At 40.9% G+C, this 19552-nt stretch overlaps 3 protein-coding genes across 3 annotated transcripts in view; 2 read left to right on the forward strand and 1 right to left on the reverse strand.

The window, feature by feature from the left end:
- Positions 1–466: 466 nt before the first annotated feature.
- On the forward strand, positions 467–1404 carry LOC110041486 (low density lipoprotein receptor adapter protein 1-like). The gene has a single exon (XM_020746770.2). The coding sequence runs from the start codon at positions 614–616 to the stop codon at positions 1142–1144; it is 531 nt and encodes a 176-aa protein (XP_020602429.2). The 5' UTR covers positions 467–613; the 3' UTR covers positions 1145–1404.
- Positions 1405–3085: 1681 nt separating this feature from the next.
- The window catches only part of LOC110041487 (elongation factor G, mitochondrial-like), a 28411-nt gene continuing 11944 nt past the window's right edge, over positions 3086–19552 (reverse strand). The window contains exons 13-28 of the mRNA XM_089294756.1: positions 18898–18971; positions 18390–18465; positions 17476–17613; positions 16445–16546; positions 15562–15618; positions 15313–15402; positions 14636–14683; positions 13897–13979; positions 12854–12923; positions 11658–11750; positions 10924–10999; positions 8202–8270; positions 6941–7014; positions 6405–6491; positions 5534–5587; positions 3086–4938 (exon numbers count right to left, since the gene is read on the reverse strand). Coding sequence (XP_089150882.1) covers positions 4822–4938; positions 5534–5587; positions 6405–6491; positions 6941–7014; positions 8202–8270; positions 10924–10999; positions 11658–11750; positions 12854–12923; positions 13897–13979; positions 14636–14683; positions 15313–15402; positions 15562–15618; positions 16445–16546; positions 17476–17613; positions 18390–18465; positions 18898–18971 — 1308 coding nt within the window. The 3' untranslated portion in view covers positions 3086–4821. The remainder of the gene's footprint in view (positions 4939–5533; positions 5588–6404; positions 6492–6940; positions 7015–8201; positions 8271–10923; positions 11000–11657; positions 11751–12853; positions 12924–13896; positions 13980–14635; positions 14684–15312; positions 15403–15561; positions 15619–16444; positions 16547–17475; positions 17614–18389; positions 18466–18897; positions 18972–19552) is intronic.
- LOC149109798 (thiopurine S-methyltransferase-like) lies at positions 8542–14022 on the forward strand. Its single transcript, XM_089294757.1, has 2 exons — positions 8542–9363; positions 12424–14022. The coding sequence occupies exons 1-2, from the start codon at positions 8567–8569 to the stop codon at positions 12542–12544; spliced, it is 918 nt and encodes a 305-aa protein (XP_089150883.1). The 5' UTR covers positions 8542–8566; the 3' UTR covers positions 12545–14022.

Here is a 19552-nt window from a genome sequence, read left to right on the forward strand (position 1 = left end):
TTTTCGAGTTTTAGGCGTTTTGTTTTCGAGTTCATTCAGTTCAGATCAGTGCGAATGGTCTCGCATTCTTCATTTAGATAGATAGATCGATAGATAACCTTTCGATAACCTTTCAGAGTTTTGGATGTTTCATTTTCGAGTTTTGAGTGCTTCGCTTTCGATTTGTTTTCTATATTCTCAGATTAATTCAAACCTATTAGTTTACTCCAATTTTAAGTTCAATAAGTTGTTGTTTTGGCAACCAAAGTTCAACAATGTTATGTCATGCGCTATTACAGTAAATTGATGCGTTAAATTGTCTGGCTAGTCTTGAAAACCTGTGCATGTAGCGCCGGCGAAACGGGTGTTCCAAGGAAGCTGACTCAACAATTGATACAACTACAATTGTTTTGTTTTCATTTTCCCACAATTTCAGGCTCATTAAATTGTTGCCGTAGTGACCAAAGTTCACCTGTTCTATGTCACACCTAGAAGTCATGTCCAGCTCGTGTAAAACACGTAAACTGATACGTTTAAAATTAACTATTGTCTTTTATGTTAGGGCCACTTGCCGATGTCTCGTGCTGGGTGATTTAGCATACGGTAAATGTAACAATTGCTTCGTTTGCTTTTAATGGCCAATTCTAAAGCTCCCGTAAGGAAGTTCTCATCGGAGAAAGGTAAAGGTTATTACAAACTTAACGATGAAGAACCCACATTTACGGCGCGCTATCTGGGAATGAGCAAAGTGGAGGCCATGTTTCCACCAGAGCAAGGCCAAACTGTCAGCGCCAGATGTATTGACAAGCTGCACTGTGCCATGCAAAGCAAAGGTAAACGGCGCAGAGTTTCGCTTCTAATTTCGTCGAACATCTCCCGAGGACTGACTGTTAAGGAGAAAGGGAGTAAAGGAGAGCTTTGTTACAAGCTGTTCGATATTGCTTATTGTTCGACCGACGTACGGAACAAGTTGATATTTTCCTTCATCGCCGAATGCGAAGGTGAACTGCAGTGCCACGCTTTTGTATTCAAGACCGAGGAGAGAGCTAACGCCGTGTGCTTGGCGCTTTCCGAAGCATTCAACACGGCTCACGGCGAGTGGCTGCGGAATCAGAAACGTGAACAGAGTAGGAAAGAAAGGGAGGAAATTAAAGGCGGCACGTGAGGGATTTGCTTTAACTAATTCACTCGACAACTGAGAAAACGCAGCATTGAAAATTGAACTGGATTCAGAAATGTAACGTCCTCAACAATAACGGACTTCCAAGACGTAAACATCAAAAACGAAAATGGATGATGTTGTTGCCAGAGTTACAGGAGGGGAGGGTGGGGCACTCTGTTATGCAATGGAACAAATCGTCCTTATCTTCGTAAAAAATTCAGTCTATAATGATTACATGCTTTAGAATTTAGTACCTCTCAGAGCTGGCACGATAATTCACTGATTCTAAACACATTACAGAACGCGATTCTGGTTCCCTTTAGGTGTTCACCCTTTCTCTTGTATATGGACCCCCCCCCCCCCCCCCCGCCTCACCGACTTGGTCACCGTCCGCGGTGCGCCAGGAGATCGGCGGCAAAGAGTACTTTTTAGGGCTAGTTTAATTTTAAGATCTTACAATTTTCAATGCAGGCGTAGGAAAATATTGTTCAATTTATAACACTTCGTTTCCGCATACGTTCACGAGACTACCGTTCTGTCTAAAGGAATTCGCTAAGGAAGTTTGCCAAGTGGGGAAGTCGCAACAATACAAATGAATTTCTTGATTGAATTACCCGGTTAAAGTTCACGACATCGGTCGTCTCGACTCACAAGACTTCATGTACTCTAGTGAACACTGAAAATTTAAATGCTGTTTTCAATATGACCGCTACGATTGCTGCAAAAAACGTTCAGGGCCAAACCACTCTCCAAGGATCGTAGCGATGGCTGCGACAACTATCGTAGCCTGCAGAACAGGCGTAATGTTTTTGCATATTTTAGGCGAACAGAAGCGAAAGCGAGGCGAGCGCGAAGCGCGAGTCGCGCGCGAGGGGAAGAGCGCATGCAAAAAAAATTACGCCTGTTCTGCGGGCTACAACAATCGTTGAGATCTGAGCCACGTCACGGTTTGTGAATCTTGAAAAGGCTGTCTTAAAAGTTCGTCGCTTGTAATCCGTGTTAATCTTCTCCATCCTTAACCACCCTTGTTCCTTTATGACTTATTATCATCTCTTTGATGTTTTTCTATCTCAGTGCTTCTGGGATGCATGCATAGTCTCTAATATAGTTCTACCTCTCATTTGAAAGTCAGAATAGAACCTGGAGCGTTTAATTCTGGAAAATTAACGGATAAACCGACGGCGAGAGAAGTGATAGCCCAAGATAGCGTGATAAAGCTCGAAGATTTTATATTTACGTTGTTTGACCTTTTGTTTTGAAAAGGAAAATGTCAAGAATAAAGGTTCATGAAAAAATAAAATATTTTGAAAGTCTGATCTTGACCCATTCCTTTTCTGTTGAAAAGTTTTCTTTTTCTTATTGTCTCTAAAAACAATACGTTATCTTCACTCATTAAATGCGCTGGCCAGACGAGGTTGCTGAAATCTCAAACGTTACCACCCTCTCTTTGGTTTCCGACTTCAAGCACGTTTCACGCCTTGCAACGAAAACTATTCCTCGAAGTTGCCGTTCAGTTCAATCTGTGGTTAACATCAAATAATTTATGGCACTCGCTATCTCAACGCTCTCGGCCGTCATGTGAAATCCTTTTTTTTTTTTTTTCTAGCTTGGATCGAACAACAAACGAGTTTTGATCAGGATGGTGGACACATAGGGGAATTCACTTGTAAAATGCCATTAACGTTTACAGTTTTGTACAGAAATTCTGATTGGTTATTCCTCCACGGCGATTTTTAGCGCGTTTCTAACGACCAATCAGAATCTTCGAATCTCATTTATCCCCAAGCCACTGGAATGCAATGTCGGACGACAAAACTGGGCACAAGTTTTTCATGCTACATCGGGAATATGACGAGAAAGAGACTGTGTTCCAGTAAATTGTAAAACCGGCAACTGATTAACTGAAACGTCAAGATTTTTAACACTCACAAAAAGAGCAGGTGGTCATAAATAAAATATCTTGTTTTAATATCCTTGAATACTCTCAGACTTGTGCAAAAGCGACTCAGGAGCTTTCGAAGTTTAAAAGAAAGATAGAGAGAAAGTTAAAAACTTGGCAAATCAGAGGCCCTAAAAAATTTCCCCCAAATTGAATAATAAAAAGCAATGCTTAACGAGGCTGTACAAATATCAAACCTAACCCCCCTCACTCCTCACCCACCACGGGAAGAGAGCGCGGGCTCAAGCCATAAGCCCTGTTTCGAACAACTACCTATGTTGCTTTCCTGTGGAAAATTTTACTTAACTCTTTATTGAAAAGCTTTTCTGGACGGTTACCATAATAGTGAGAAACTGTATTCCTCGGAATTGGAGACATTTCCAGAAATACAGTAAAATTCCGCGTATAAGAACCTAAAAATTTAAAGGAGCTCAGTCACGGTATTTCGAGTTATTTTGGCCACGAACAAAATTACCTTTAAATTGAAGGAAACCTGAAAATAGTAGTTTACCGAGTTAGAAAAATACCTAAGAAAAAATACAAAACCATGAAGGTACAAGGATGGTTAAGGATGGGGAAGATTGGCACGGATTACAAACGAGAAACTTGAGAGATTTAGGCTAAACTTTTCAAGATGCGCAAATCGTGAAGTAGCTTCTTTAAAAATCTGTTAGGCTAAAATTTCCCAGTTAGGCAGTTCACATAAGGACCATTCTAGGCTAAAATCTCAACAGAGCTTCTTATTTTCAAAATACAGAGTTTTTTTCAAATATAATAGAGTACGTCACATGCGATACAAAGAAAGGTAACAAAAACTAGCCAGAACACTGGCAGTGTTGGAAGACCACAATACTGTCCTGTGAATGTGTCAATCTAAAGGCCATACCCATGAGTACAAGTTGTTGTTTCTTTTAACAAATTAAGAACCTGATTAAGAACCTAGGCAGCCTCATTCACGCAGTAAACACCATTTATATAAGAACCTACGCTGGCTAACTTGACAAAACCTAGGTTCTTATTCGCGTGATTTTACTATACTGGCAATCGTAACAAAAAATAAATAAACTACAACAAAAAGCTTGGAGACAAAACAAATCTATGCCGGTGAGTGAGGAAGAGAGACCCCTCAAATCTAACTGACAAAAATATTAAGAGTTTGACAATATATGCAAAAACCTTAAACGAAGATAAGTCCCATAAAATATAACAAAAAAGAACAAAATTACAGCGTTGAGCACAAACAAAATTTATAGAGGGACAATTCTGGACACAAGGAAAACTGAATTGGGGAATGAGCGATATAAAATAACTACGTTTTGTTTAAAGATTTCTTGTTGTAAATTCGTCAGCCTGTAGATAGGGGTTTATTTAAAGACGTAATGGCGAAGAATCAAAGGATGTGATTTCCCGATTTCTGTACCTCATGCGAGCATCTTCTCTTATGCAATGAGAGGAGTTCAGCAAAGCTTGTGAAATAAATTCCCGTCTCAGCGAGATATGTTCCATTAACAGAATGAGAAGTGATCTGTACACTAGCCCGCAATAAATAGAGCTTTTGCTTTCCAGTTTTCTTTCGAAAACTAATACTCGATTTTTTTTTAAAATTTGCACTTGAGTTCATTTTTTCCATAATCCTTCGATTTTGTCTTAACCAGGACTCCGCGACCACAGAAACATCGGTACCAGTCCATTTAAGGAAGTACGAAGACATGATCGCGCAGGGCCTGGGAGGAACCATACATTATCTTGACTTTGTTTTCTTGAGCCTCTCCAAGTCAAATCTTTCCATGAGCTCGGCTTGTACTTGTTGTGAAGCGGCCATGTACTTACAGTATTCCATAGCGAATTCTCCTTTACCCTGTGAAAACAGATGCCCCAAAAATCGATTTTAAGTCAACGCAAACTGTAGTTTTCGCGCTGGTATCGCTTTATCAAGATTTACCGAGTTACATTTAAAATCAATCAATCAATCAATCAATCAGGAAAACCGCAGAACACGGAGAAAAACCCTTGGAGCAAGGCGAGAACCAACAACAAACTCAACCCACATATGACACCGAGACGGAATCGAACCCAGGCCACATTGGTGGGAGGCTCTCACAATTGCACAATCGCTGCTGCCACGAAATATAGAGTCTCTTTAAAATATCAGATACAGTAGTGGCTTCTAGCCTCAATTTACAGCCCCCCTTTCCACTCATTCATTAAGACTAATAAGTTTTCAACAAAAGTTTTCCTATATTAAAGAAAAACACCGTTGAGATCGCAGTGACCTCAAATGATTTTTCCTTCCTTCAATGTGTTAAATGATTTCAAATTTCCTCTGACCTTTCTTCAAAATGTCAATTTTCCCTGACTCAAAATAAAATTCCCTGACTTTTCCCTGACCATTTCCTGACATGTGGCAACCCTGACGCTTCGTTTCAATTCGAGCAACGACGATCACTCCATACCTGTGTTTGGGAGCGCAGATCCGTCGAATATCCGAACATGTCATTCAATGGAACCTGAAAAGATAAAAGAGAAGTGTAAGTGAAAAAAAAAGCAACTAATTTTATAGCCGCATGTATAAAACGCTTCGATATCTAGATGGGTTTTGTAAGGCACTTTCACAAGCGAGCCAGGGTTGTACCGAATTAATTCCCATTTAATCTTGAGCAAGCATCTCCCGTTTCAGCTTATATTTCAACAAGACTTACGAATGACACCGTCTCTCAGGTTAATAAATACTAAACATCTCAACACGACTGTCAATTGTTTTTTACTTCACTATCTCCAAAGCCATCGCCTCAATTGTTTCACCTATCAAGGTTAAAAAGTCCAAGTTGCAGCTTCTTCATGACAAAGGTAAATCTTTCGTCACACTCGACCAATCATAGAACATCTTGACCTATTTTAGCCAATCAAATGCAATCTGCGAACAGCCACACGGTAGCACGCGTGCATTTTCCCGCCAAAACCCGGTGCAACGAATATAAATCACCTCGTGGCTTAAGCTTCTTTCTATTTGCGAAAGTTCGACTGTGTGGTCTGTGACAAGGTACGCTAAAAAGGTAAAAGGAGTTGCTGTTACGAATCTGATGTCTGGGCCACGTATTTCGAATGGATCAGGCTCGAAGTCTTACGATTGCCTTGCGATGGACACCACCTGGAAAAAGGACCCTGATCGGCCAAAAACAACCTGGCGCCAACTGTCATGGCTGAGCACAGTGAACTAGAACTCACTTGGAGCAAAACATGCTGCACAAAACAGGGATAAATGAGGAGGGATTGTTGTTGACTGATGTCCCATAGACGACGAAGAGAATTAAGTAAGAAAGTTACCTCGGCATAGATTGTGACGTAACCTTCGGCTGCATCTGTGCCCGTGATCACTCCACGTCTGCGGTTCAGCCCAGCAATAACCACTCCCTGCACAGAGAAACAACAACAACCAAAAAAAAAAATAGTTTGGATTTCAGCAGTCCTCTTCAGTTTACTTCTTTTTTTAACTACCGTGTATTCTCTTTCGCCTCAGTGTTCGCGTTGCATTTCTCTGTCATTTAATTAGTGGTTTCTCCAGCTATTTGAACTTAAACCATTTTGTAAGGCCGGCGCAGCTACTCTTCTTTCTGTAGCAATGAAGTGACTAAAACATCTACTTCGATTGCTGGTCTTTCCCGCACCCCTGTTGTTCCAACAGTTTGCGTTATTGCTTCATAGGTTAAGTATAAAAAGATAAGTTAAAAAAGATATATTCTCCGGAAGTTGAGCGTGCGGAATGACCATTGCACGCGAGGAGCGCGTGACCCTCGCGTGTAACCGAGAGCGAAACAGCGAAGTGCAGAAAACAATACACATAAAATACTGAAACAGCTTACTTGGAATTCCTGAGGAATATTGACTTCTACTGCCATGATGGGCTCCAAAATAAGGGGTGCAGCTTTAGGAAATGCTGTCAACAGAGGATGATAAAACTTATTGTTAAAATTGCAAGAATTTTACTTTTCGCTCATTCCATCCTTCACGCTAGTCATGAAGCGATTTTCCAGATGCGTTGCGTGACGACGCAGCTAAAAGCTCGATTATCCAATAAGACCTCAGAATTCAAGGCAAGAATGAACGGGCGCGAAAATACGTAGCCTGCCAGTGAAAAGCGCGGGAAAAATATATATCCTGCCGGAGAAAATAGCGGGAAAATACGTAAACTTCCAGTGGAAAGTCCGCGGAATCGAAACAACGTAACTCGTCAACGTAAAGCGCGGGAAAAGTAGTATACACCAAATCTCGATTGGTTTAGGCCCTCCATTTGATTGGTTAAGGCGGGGTTTTACCTGAATTTAAGTGAAATTTTAGGAAGTTTAAAGAGGGATTAAAAGGAAAAAAAGGGTTATGGAACACCACCAGACAGTTGAACGTCCCGAAAGGGCACCCCAGGTTGGTGGACAACTGTTTGGTGTACATCTACCAATTTTTAACTTCATGTTCTAATTTTAAAACAACACCAAATCTTCAAAATTTCCTATTTTCATAAATTTAACTAATCCTTTGAGAAAAACTATTTATCTCCAAAGATACCGCCTAAAAATCACCAAAAAATTTACAAAACAGCCCAAAACATAGATATATGGGATGAGCAGAGAGATTCTTGACTGCTTGAAACGTAAACGAGATATTTGCATTAAAACCATAATACCCAGGGGTCTACATCAAGGCCGTATTTTGGCTGGCCTGCGAACGCGGACGTATTTCCGGCTGTCGCTTGTCTCCGCCGAAAATAACGTCTGCGAACCGGAGCCAGAAAACGATTTCTCTGACGTAGGAATTTTAAGCCAATCACAGTTTAGCTGAAGTAGCCCCAGAACTACTGCGCGAGGTATTCGCTGCGAGGAGCACTCGAGTCTCTTTCTATCGTGGAATCTGATTGGCCAGGGAAAAACAAAAGTCATTACGTCACAGAAATCGTTTCCTGGCTCGGGTTCGCAGACGTTATTTTCGGCGGAGACAGGCGACAGCCGGAAATACGTCTGCGTTCCCAGGCTAGTAGACCCCCGCCTTAAGAAGGAGACACTTTAGTTCTCATTGGTTAAACTTGTTACGCGGTTATTATCACGTGAGAACCGTTCCCAAGAAAGAGTTTACCTTCTCTCATGGCTCCAATGGCTGCTAGCTTGAAAGCAATTTCACTTGAGTCCACACCGTGGGAGGCACCTTAGGAATGAAAAAAGCCACATAAGACTAGGATACAGAATTGTATAGCAAAGCATATGAGCGGTCCAACCTAGAAAAATCTGATTACATTACTTAAATTCTTAGATTAAATTTCGGACAAAAATAAAAATGAGCGATTTTCAGATCCGCCGGACGTTCTCAAACTCTCATCGAAAGTTCGCAGATGTGCAACTTATGATAGTGTCCCTTTAAAAGGCACCCGCACTACTGGCCATCAGTCTATGCAAGCCTGTCAAGTCCGTAAGAAACTGGGAACGAGAATATGGTAAAGCAACATGGCGCCTAAAGTCAGCAAGAAACGAGGCAAAAACCAAGCCAGCCCTCGCCAGAAGTCCGCGAAAAAATCCGAAGAATCAGAGTATTTGAAAAAGGTGGACCCTATTTTGATGAAAAATATCGACGAGCTGACCGGAGGCCGCAGCAATCTTCGTATATTTGTTCCTCTTTGCGGTAAGACCCCAGATATGCTATGGCTGGCAGAACAAGGTCACGCTATTATAGGAGTAGAGGCTTCTATCCGATACATCAAGGCGTTCTTCCGAGATAACAAGCTGGAATACACGGTTGACTCACGGCAGATTACGGCTGAAAAGAAAGCGAACGTGTACGAGGCGAAGGATAAAGACATCACGCTGTACAATTGTGACATCTTTGATTTCTCCCTCGAAGAGTCCGGCGGGCAGTTTGATGCGATCTGGGATCAGTCGGCGATACCGGTTATCAACGCCATGGGTAAGAAGCGACTGAAGGAGTACACGAGCCTGATGCAGGCGCTACTGAAGCCGGACGGCCGTCACATGGTAGAGATCTGCAAGCACGGGGCTAACTTCGTAACAGGCAAGATGCTGAAGTCGTTGGTTGGAGACAAGAGCGATGTTCGCTACATTGGAACGAGAATGTGGAAGTATGATGAGGACGAATTCGAGGAGGATGAAGATGAGGAGGGTGGGCATGGAGACCACGGACACGAAGATCACGGACACGGAGATCACGGACACGAAGATCACGGACCCGGAGATCACGGAGACGACGAGGAAGAAGTTGAGATGTTTTACCACATTATAACTTTCAAGTAAGTTCATCTTTATTTACAAGGTCCAAAAGCTTTTGATTAAGTAGCGGCTCTGCTGATATAAGAGCAAGCTTCGCAAAAAGTACAGTCAATCAACAAATCGATTAGGAAAGCGTTTTAGCACTAACGATTCAGTGTTTTCGCTTGATGATAGCCGCAAATTTTAGCAACAAGTCGTGAAATCTCGAATTGTGTGACTGATAGTAAAGTACGGGTGCTAAAAGATTGCTCTTAATACAATTTTGCATGAACATTTTCAAACGCATACAAAATATGCTTGGTATTAACCGAGCAGACGCAACACACATTTCCCTTTGTCGTTTCAGAACACGCTTTCTTCCAACTAAATTGAAGAACACAAACTTAATAGTCATCAAGATCAATGCAGTTTTGGTGATCAACTGGGTGCACACGATATATGGAAATTTGTTCTCTGTTATCCAAAGCAAGGAACACAATTTGCAGACGACACTACACCGAGCACACACAACAAATATTTCCCATTAACAGTTAAAGACACGCTTTTTCCAACTAAATTAATGAACACAAACTTTATAGCCTTCAAGATCAATTATTGCAGGTTTCGTGATTAACTGGGTCCACGCGATATATGCAAATTTTGTTCTCTGTTATCAATATTTGCAGACCACAAATTACGGTCACGCACTCTTGAACACCCGGTCACGCGATAAATTACTGTGCTTTTAACACGTATAAACGTGCAGGTTTTGAAAACCAATGACTTCATCAATATTACGGCCAAAGAGCGTAAATTGTCACCGATCACTAAACGGTAATGTCTAAAATGTTTTGACTCATTTTGTATCTCGCACGATGTCTTCTCTACGTAAAGCGGTATCTCAAGGAGGTAAAATGTAAACAATGACATCAGCAACGGTTTCCTTGGGACAACTTTGATTAGTAAGTCAAGTGTGTTAAGCCGCGCTAACTGTGGTGCATAGGTTTGGTTATTCTTTGACCTTGTTGGACTTAGAGTTAGATTGCTTTTCTTTCCCACTCATGACAATTATCATTTATCATTTTACAAACTAATTTGCTAAGTTTTTCTGCTCGAATTCTGTTTCACAAGTCCTTATTCCAGCGGTATAACGCTTGCTGCCACAATCTGTCCTACTCAGCTTGAAATTCTGTCAGCAAAATTTATAAAAGCTTACAGTAAAATGCTCGTTTTAAACCCTTGGGACTTATAACCGGACAGGCCTGTTCGCGATAGAAAAGAAACTAGAAAACTGATGAACGATATATTGTAACAAAGCTACTCTGATGAATCATTTTGATCTGCACTCTACTCTTTAGGTCTCCTACGCAGATGCTCTTTGGGCTAGTCACGCAATCTCCCTCTGCCTCGAACGATGTTGCTGGAGGAGGAAGATTGCGTGACGAACCCAAAGAGCGTCTGCATATACTACGAAACCTCATTACCGGTACTATGGCCGGTGTTTTAGGTTCCTAACTGGTAACACGGGGGGTGGGGTGGGGTGGGGGAGGGATCCTGACGCTCCCAAACGACGGTTGCCAAGGAGACTAGTACACACTTACCATCTTCAAGGACAAAACGAATTCCAGCTAATTTGTGCCCTGTCATTAGACCGCGTTCACATATCTCGAGGAAACCCTAAAATTCAAGAAGGACAATATTTCCTAAGTTAGCGTCACGTAGTCGTTAGGTGGTCAAGCAACGCTTTTCCCTGAAGAACTGAACAAAACCACGGCAGCGAAGAAGCTACGAAAATCCTAAGCAAACGCGGCAACTTTCCGAGTGTTCCCGACGAGCGCTCGGAAGGGCCTGTACTTTGTTTTGATGGAGTAATCAGGATCGCCAGTCACTCGGTCATCTTTCGGTTTACAAACATGAACCAAAGTTTGCAGTTGTTCCCATCTTGCATCACCGTTCATAATAATTGAGCTTTCGTAAACTCTCACAAAAGTCAAATTTTGCAAGCAAGGGATTGACTAATTTGACTCACAATAGACGAAACTCATACAGACCGACTTAATTTGACTAACAATAGACAGATAGAAACCGACCAATGACTGCTGACAAACTTTACACGAGTCTTTCAGCCAATACCATCACGGCTAAACTGACCAATCACTTTTAACGAAACGGACTTATAACGTCATCAACTGGCAAACACTATTCACTTGACTCCGAGATGACTTCCGCTCAGGTTGTCGAAACGTCAGTCACCAACAACAGTTCTTTTCAGAATGATCCTCACCCTGGAGATCACACAATACGAACTAGTGTAATTCTAGACATCATTCATTACCTTTTCTATAGAGGGAATGAAGTTCTTGGGGATATTCATGCCAATAGTAGCGTCCTCAAACTGGTTCTCTGTGAGGGACTCTTCTGGCATAGGCTGGAGAAGGACAACACTAGTAAAATGTTTGATTCTACTTTTCGTAAGAGGAGGTATCTAAGGGTTCTGGGGCCGGTTTCTCGAAAGCCCTGGAATCTTTTCGGGCCCTTAAAGCCATTGTTGGTTCATCTGTATCTAAAAACAGAGAGGTGTATACGCCTGAAACTTCTTGTATGAAGGGAACCTCTGTTCATATTAAGAATATGTGAATAAAACAGCTCTGTAATCATAAGGTTTGAGATTTTGCTTTGGCTTTCCGGGTGCAATAACTTTTCGGGACTTTCGAGAGACGGGCCCGTGGAGGTGTTTCCATGTCCACTAATGGAATGGATGTTCTTATAGGAAGTATTTGCAGTGTACTTCAGTATAATGGTTATTGCATTTTACTCGAAAAAGCGCCTTCGCCGATCATGCGTTGCACACGAAAGTAAAAATTCAGCCTAAGCGCCACACCCCTAGATAACAATAAACCAAACGCTGGAGCCTTCGAACGATGCTACTTTATGAAGAAAAATTGCTTTCCAGTGATTTTCTCAGCAAGCACCTTGGAAAGAGATTTTTAACATAAAGCACCGTATTAAAAAGCATGGAAGAGTTATAAGCGCCATGATGCATTTTCGAGTAACACGGTACACCTCTTGTTCATTCAGGCTCTTTTCTTGTTTCATTTTAGGGATAAAGGCGGTGCAGCCGTGAGTAGAAAGAGAAAGAATGAGCAACAAGAAAAAGGAAAGAAAACCAAAGAGAACAAGGCTGGCGAGAAACAGGAACAAAAGAAGAAACGCAGAAAGTAGAGAAAAAAAAAAACAGAATGATAACACTAATCATTTAAACAAAGTCTAAGTAAGACCTACAATTTTTCACCCATTACAATGATGGAAAAATGGCGCGTTTTGGTTTTAGCGCGAATTCATCATTGATTCGGGGGGAGGGGGGGATTGGTTTTATTTCTCATTTTATTCCAACCAAGATTGCAGCTTTAAACTGAGACAAAATTCACACAACAGGCGACTTTGTTACTGTGTTCTCACAGGTTGTCATAATAACAGTATACCTTAAGCCCATGTGACCGAAAATGCTGGTATAAAACGAGTAAAAGATACCTCGATTCTGCCAATAACACGGCCAAACTGACCCGCTCCACCGCTCTGCTTCTTATGAAGATAGTCAAAGCTGAAAAAGAATGTAAAATCTCCTTACTCGTTTTCATCAAGAGAGGATGAGGAATAAGTTCATCTCGTCATTTCCCTGTCAAATTATTTTTAGACCACTCCTGGTTTCGGAAATCCCAGGATGGTCTAGAAGAACACAATCACGTGACACGAATTTTGCTTCTCAAACCCATCAACAAATTTACACAAAGTTCAAACAAAGGAATTCATGACAGTGACGGTGTTTGGATATCTCGGTTTTCTCCTTAGTTTTAGTTTCGATTGAGCAGATATATCAAACACTCAATACAGTGTCTGACCACATTTCCAAACACCTCAATGTTTGGATATGTGGTCAGACACGGTCTTCTGTGCTTGATATTTAAACATCCACGCAACGCACCTGAAAACACTATCCGCGAATGACCTGGGTACTCTGGTTAAAAATAACTTGAAAGAGATAGAAATAAGGCCCATATGGGGGATTTACTCAATTACCCTTCACCAGCTTTTATCTTATTACATTTCCTAGAGTACTACTCGGGTTAATTTGATGATGTTTTATCCCTTCCCTGATATCACCATACAAATCCTCCTTACTTATACACACATTTCTATAGTGATAGTTAGGAGAATTTAAGTCTTAATAAGAATTTAATCCCTGATATCAACTTGAAAATTCTCCAGACATCCCTTGTAGCACCAGTGAACGGTTATCGCTCGAAGGTTTGCGCATTCTCGTCACCTGTTTCTTTGACTTTGTATTCTCCCTTCAAGGAGAAATTACATTCTGATCACGTTTAGGGCTGAGGGTGGTTGACCTTCTTGTGTCACGTGTGGATACATGGTCGCTAGTAAGGTATTGGTACATAACGCGCGAGGTACATCCACGCATGAACTATTATACTCAAGTGTGCACAAGCACAAACACGCGCGTGGTACACCAAAACGAGCGCGAGGTTTTTCTTCGCGCGCGAAAAACGAGGTTTTCCTACCTGGCTGCCTTGCCTATCGTCTCTCTGAAGGCGACCTTTGGTTTACCAGCGATAACCGGACAATTATACTCTGTGCGCATTCTCTATCAGTGAAAGCAAAGATTCAAAAAGAAAAAAAGAAGAAAATGTTAAAAACACAGAAGAGTGATGACACTACCAAATGTCAAAGTGCATGAAAAGCGTCTCTGAGTAGTGTCGTTGTTAAGAGATTCGTAATAAGATGCATGGTAATCATTTTTCAAACTATTAAAGAAACTCTTTCAGGGAAAAGCGTCTTGCTGCTATCTACAAATGTTTTTTAGGACAAATGAAAATTATTATCACGCTTTCGATTGCCTCGCAAAAATGAAATCGAATCAATATTACAGCTTTCACATGCGTGGAGCTGTGAAACCCTCCCTCTAACACTGTGTTGTGTTCTCGGGCAAATACTGTGCTCTCAGTCAAAGTGCCTCTCTTCACTCAGGTGTATAAATGAGTTCCGGTGAATTATCAGAACAATCTGATAAAAAAGTTGGGGGAGGTTAACCTACAATGGACAAGCATCCCATCAAGGGGGGAGTATAGGTACTTGCTTGTCGTCATAGAAACAAGAGCTGCGCGCTGACTTTATAAGCCAACTAGGCTTGTAGACAGACAAACGTTTTCACCCTTTCAGGCATAAAAATGTAGATGCCTCCTCCCCACTCACTCCCTGGCACCATGCTGCAATATTACAGATAGTTTATGTTTTAATCACCTCTGTGTAGATGTCTAGATGAAGCTCGCCCATGCCAGAAATAATAGTCTGCAAGAGATCATTGAAAGCAATAGCATACTTTAACACAACTCATCATATAACGAAAAGACAATTTCGCTGACTTTTCCCTGACCAGATATTATCCTTTGACCATTACACGACTTCATCTCCAGCTAAAAAATAGCTTAACTTGCCTCAAAATTCTTTCGCACAAAAACGAATTACCCTGACCATAGTAGAGCAGTTTTTACTTGAGTGTCTTAAGCAAATAAGCAATTTCCGAGTTGCTGTTACTTCTCTTTCAAAACGAGTCTTGATGCACAACCTATCGTATGGAAATAAGTTTTTCTTGCACGTTCATTGTCTTGCAAATCAAACTCATTTTCATATGAAAGGTTGTGCACCAGGACTCGTTTTGGAAATGAGGCAACTCGGCAATGGCTTATTGACATGTGCTTTGGCTTGACATTACGACACTTAGTGATTGGTTTAAAAATCTCGCGCCAATTTGTCCTCCAATCAGAAGTAAAACCAAAACCAATCGTGCTTCGCTCGCACACGTTTTCCCGCGCTTTACGTCAGCTAAATGTATTTGCTTTGAGTCGTGATTGGTTTGCTGGATTGTCTCTGTCCTTTGTCACTTTTTCACAAGTAAAGATTTCTTATGGGTTTCTTACCTCTTTGCTTTCGTCGTCGAAACTCACTCTAAATGTTGGGTCCTCTCGCGCGAACCGACTGAGGGCTTTTGAGAACTGTGCTAAGTCATTCTATAGCAGAAAAAGGCACATATATATGTAGGTAGCGATCAGTTTTGATCTCATATTTTCACTATACTCACAGTGTGTTACAAAGAAAGAGATTACAAAAAGAACAATAAAAAAACCCAATTACTTCGCCACAATTTGATACTTCAACTCGGTTTTTACCTTGTTGTTAGGCTCCACGGCCAGAGAAATAACTGGATCTGGAACAAATATTGGCTCCTGAAGGAAAAAACACCAACAGAGAAGCTTCATAGACAGTTTCCTATTCGGTGTCTTACAGCGTTTCACGCTAGAGAGCAATCTCTCAAAGTCAACAACAAAGATTCCGCGCTGATGGCGTGCTTATCATAGTTTCCTTTGATTGGCTGGTTACTTGACCTTCTTAACCAATCGGACACACTTAACGGATCGACGTAGCCCTCAAGCGCGTCATCAGCATGGAATTTCTCGGCCCAAATCTCTCGCGTTCATCGCAGATGGGAAAGATGAGTAAGACGAAATATTGATAGATTCCTGGATAACAACGGAAAAGATTGAAGACAAAAAGAACCTTGTGCAACACAGAATGAGAATTCGAAATTTTAACTTTGATTTCCATATGCTTACTACTTGCGTTCACTATTTCATTTAATTGCCAGTTTATTTCTTTACACGACCTAGTGTGGACACCCTAGTCTGTAAACTATCACAGTAAGCAGAACTTTCATGTGGTACTGTTTAGTACGTTGTACAAGGTGGTTCTAACTGTTAAGTCTGTGGTTTAAACCCTAGTGTGTGACCATTCAAACGAAAGCTATTGAGCAGTACTTTCATGTGGTACTGTTTATTATGCTGTGCAAGGTGGTTCTAGCTCCTAAGTCTGTGGATAAAACCTTAGTTTGTGACCATTCAAGTGATAGCTATTGAGCAGTACTTTCATGTGGTACTGTTTACTATGCTGTATAAGGTGGTTCTAACTTTTAACTCTATGGATGAAACCCTGGTGAGTGACCATTTAAACTTATGCTATTGAACAAAAGTTACATTTTTTTAGTAGTTACTTTACCATGGATAGTAATTTAGCTCCCTCTACGGTGAACGTGTCCCCAGAAGCACAGTCAACTCCAAACAGAGCACATATGTCACCAGCATTGGCCTCTCGTACTTCCTTAGAAGAAGGCAACGATGTTTTTATATGCAAAATGACTTGGATTACTCTTAAGGGCCCGACGCCACACTGAACAAAACAAGATAGTCTATTTGTCAAGCATCTCTCTACACATAGTTTTGTTAAGGCCAAGTAACAGGGCTACATGAAAGCGTTACGCTCAGCTTGACACCCATTTGCAATACTATGTGCATACCATGCTTTTAATTTCGCAATGAATCAATAATCACCTTCACTGAATAGATTAGATGTTTAACCTTTATTTGACCAGGGTTTCACATTTAGTGTATAAGTAAAAACCTGATATCAATACAGGCCCTAACAATTTATCAAATAAATAAACAATAATGATAAAATATAAAAGATAAGTTAAAAATAAAAAATAAAAAACTAGCACGGCTAGAAAAGAGCTACCTTAAAAACTACTCTGAAAAGCACGGCATTAAAGAAGAGCATCTATAAATCAAGGCTAAAAACTACACAGCCTTGATAGTAAATTTTTTTCCGCGCATTCCAATTTTATAGACGTAAGTCTAAGATGGATAATTTGTCTTGTCCTCCTATTATATTTAAAACAATCTGGGACCAGAGGCACTACCAAACAAGGCTATTCATGAAAGTGAAGAATGATCATTGCAGTACTCAATTAACTGACCTCACTCCCAATGTGTGGCTTCATAGCTCAGTTGGTAGAGCATCGCACCGGTATCGCGGAGGTCACGGGTTCGAATCCCGTTGAAGCCCTGATTTTTTTCAGACTTCTTCTTTCCAATTGGTTAAATTGGAAAATTAACTGCGATGATCATTCTTCACTTTCACCTACAACCGCAGTTCAAATATGAATTACTTCATATATACTTCACAAGGCTACTCATTCAGCCTTGTATATGAAAGTCTCCCTTTGTTTACTTTGTTGTTTGTTTGTTTACCTCCATGGTCTCTGAGTGCATTCTGACTATCCTAGGGACCTTAACACGTTTTGCAGTCCTTGTGTTCACAATGAAGGCCCCACGCTTGAGCGAGCCTTGGTACACTCTGAGGTAAGTTAGCTGACCATACCTACCCGCCTGTCACAAAATCAAACATACAGTCACGGAACAGAGTGTGCAGTAAACTGAAGACAACAATACCAAACAAATTTAATTTTAATTTATGTTGACAAAGCTTAAAGCGACGCCACGTTTGAGTTTGTGTACCCTAAATCCAAAACTATACAGAAATAACAATAGCAATAATACTACAATAGTTTATTTCCGAAGTTACCTTGTGCCTCTGTTTCAAACGAGTTTTCATGCAAAACCTTTCATATGAAAATGAGTTTGATTTGCATGAAAATGAACCTGTTGGCTGAACTCATTTTCATATGAATGGTTTTTGACACAGAGGCAAAAGACAATTCGGAAATGGTCTATTGTGAACAATCAATGTCTCACCTTAAGTTTAGCAAAAAGTAAATGTAGAATTACAAGTACATTGCAAGGCAATTCTTAACTACCAATCCTCCAACAGAACTTCTATGCCAGAGAAATATTGTGTCGTTTCAGAAACTAAAAACCCTAGCATTTATGTAGACATGATGATACATGCAAATGCAGCCTTAACACTACTGCAAAAAAGACCTGAAAAAATTTTCAGGCTTTGAACGGGATTCGAACTCACGACCTTTGCGTTACCGGTGCAATGGTCTCCCAATTGAGCTATCAAAGCCTGAAAATTTTTTCAGGTCTTTTTTCCAGTAGTGTTGTGACTGCATTCACATGTATCATCATGTCTACATTTAATTGCTACTGTTGGACATCTATTCCCTAACATTTATGAGTAATTAAAAAGTTGATTCCCATACCTCAAGCTTAAAAGCAAGACCCACAAATGGATGAGAGGAACCTATCTCACTGCTCAGCTCAACTTTTTCATCAGGTCTACAATAAAAGTGATTTTAATAATGAGATGGCTAAGTTGACAAAAACCCAGGATGCCACTGATGCCAATGGCAGGCGAGTCCATGATAATAAGGAGAATTCTGATTGGCTCCCTATGAGGTCCAAATTTGGTAATATGGATTGATAAGATGGCTCAATCACGAATCAGTTTCACTTTCAACAAATTGCTTTTTCTTAATATTGCACAAAAAAACGAAAATATATTATTCATTTTGCCATGCACGTTTACCTGGAATGGATTGCAGGGACACCTTAATTCACCAGCAGAGTTTTAAAGAGCCTTTTATTAGTTTGTTCAGTCCACATTGGGGAACATTGGTCTTGCTGACCTGCAGCTTAGTGTGTAAAATGAACTCGGCAAATATTTTATCAATATGGAGCCTATTTTTATATGATTGTGTATTGTCTTACTTGTCACCATCCAGAGCAAAATTTTTCACCTCAGAAGGGTCAGGTAAGAAGTCCACAACACCATCCAGTAGTGGCTGAGGAAAAGAAAATATTCCAGTAAGTACGTCAGGTTAACTCAGGTCGACTCATTACTTGCTACCCTTGCTTCCTCTTTATACACCTAACTTCTGGTAAGTACTGGTAGAGTACACTACAACGTTAGACAACTAGATTCTGTTTATCACAATATAACTTGATGTTAGTCAAGTCGACTACAAAGTTAGACGACTTGACAAACTTTGGGTGTATTGCATTATTTTGGACAACCCATGCGGAGGTCGAATGGCTTGCAAGCTGGACTCTGCATCAAGTGGTTTGGGTTTGAGCCCTGGCCGGGGTTATCGCGTTGTGCTCTTGGTCAAGACATTTTACTCTCTCTCTCCACCCTAGAGTATAAATGGGTACCGGCCAATTATTGTTTGGGCCACCTGACAGAATGCTGGGAGGTTAGACCTGCAATGGACTAACATCCACACTGCCTCCCCCTCAGGCTACCCTGAGAGTGGAGTGGGATCAGTGACTAAAACAGGTCGGGTGCAATCAGGATGAGCTGGGAGCGAGCTCGAAGCGCATGAGCTGGGACATCTTTCTCTGTGCCCTTGCTTTTCATGGGTAA

This window comes from Orbicella faveolata, unplaced genomic scaffold (assembly GCF_042242905.1).
Source record: "Orbicella faveolata isolate gen_17 unplaced genomic scaffold, um_ofav_v1 contig_25, whole genome shotgun sequence".
Lineage (NCBI taxonomy): Eukaryota > Metazoa > Cnidaria > Anthozoa > Scleractinia > Merulinidae > Orbicella > Orbicella faveolata.

What these genes read in the sequence shown, in the direction of transcription:
- LOC110041486 (XM_020746770.2), top strand. Translation starts at nt 614, where the DNA reads ATGGCCAATTCTAAAGCTCCCGTAAGGAAGTTCTCATCGGAGAAAGGT.
- LOC149109798 (XM_089294757.1), top strand. Translation starts at nt 8,567, where the DNA reads ATGGCGCCTAAAGTCAGCAAGAAACGAGGCAAAAACCAAGCCAGCCCT. An exon ending in TACCACATTATAACTTTCAA is followed by an intron (nt 9,364 to 12,423) that starts GTAAGTTCATCT and finishes GTTTCATTTTAG; the next exon opens with GGATAAAGGCGGTGCAGCCG.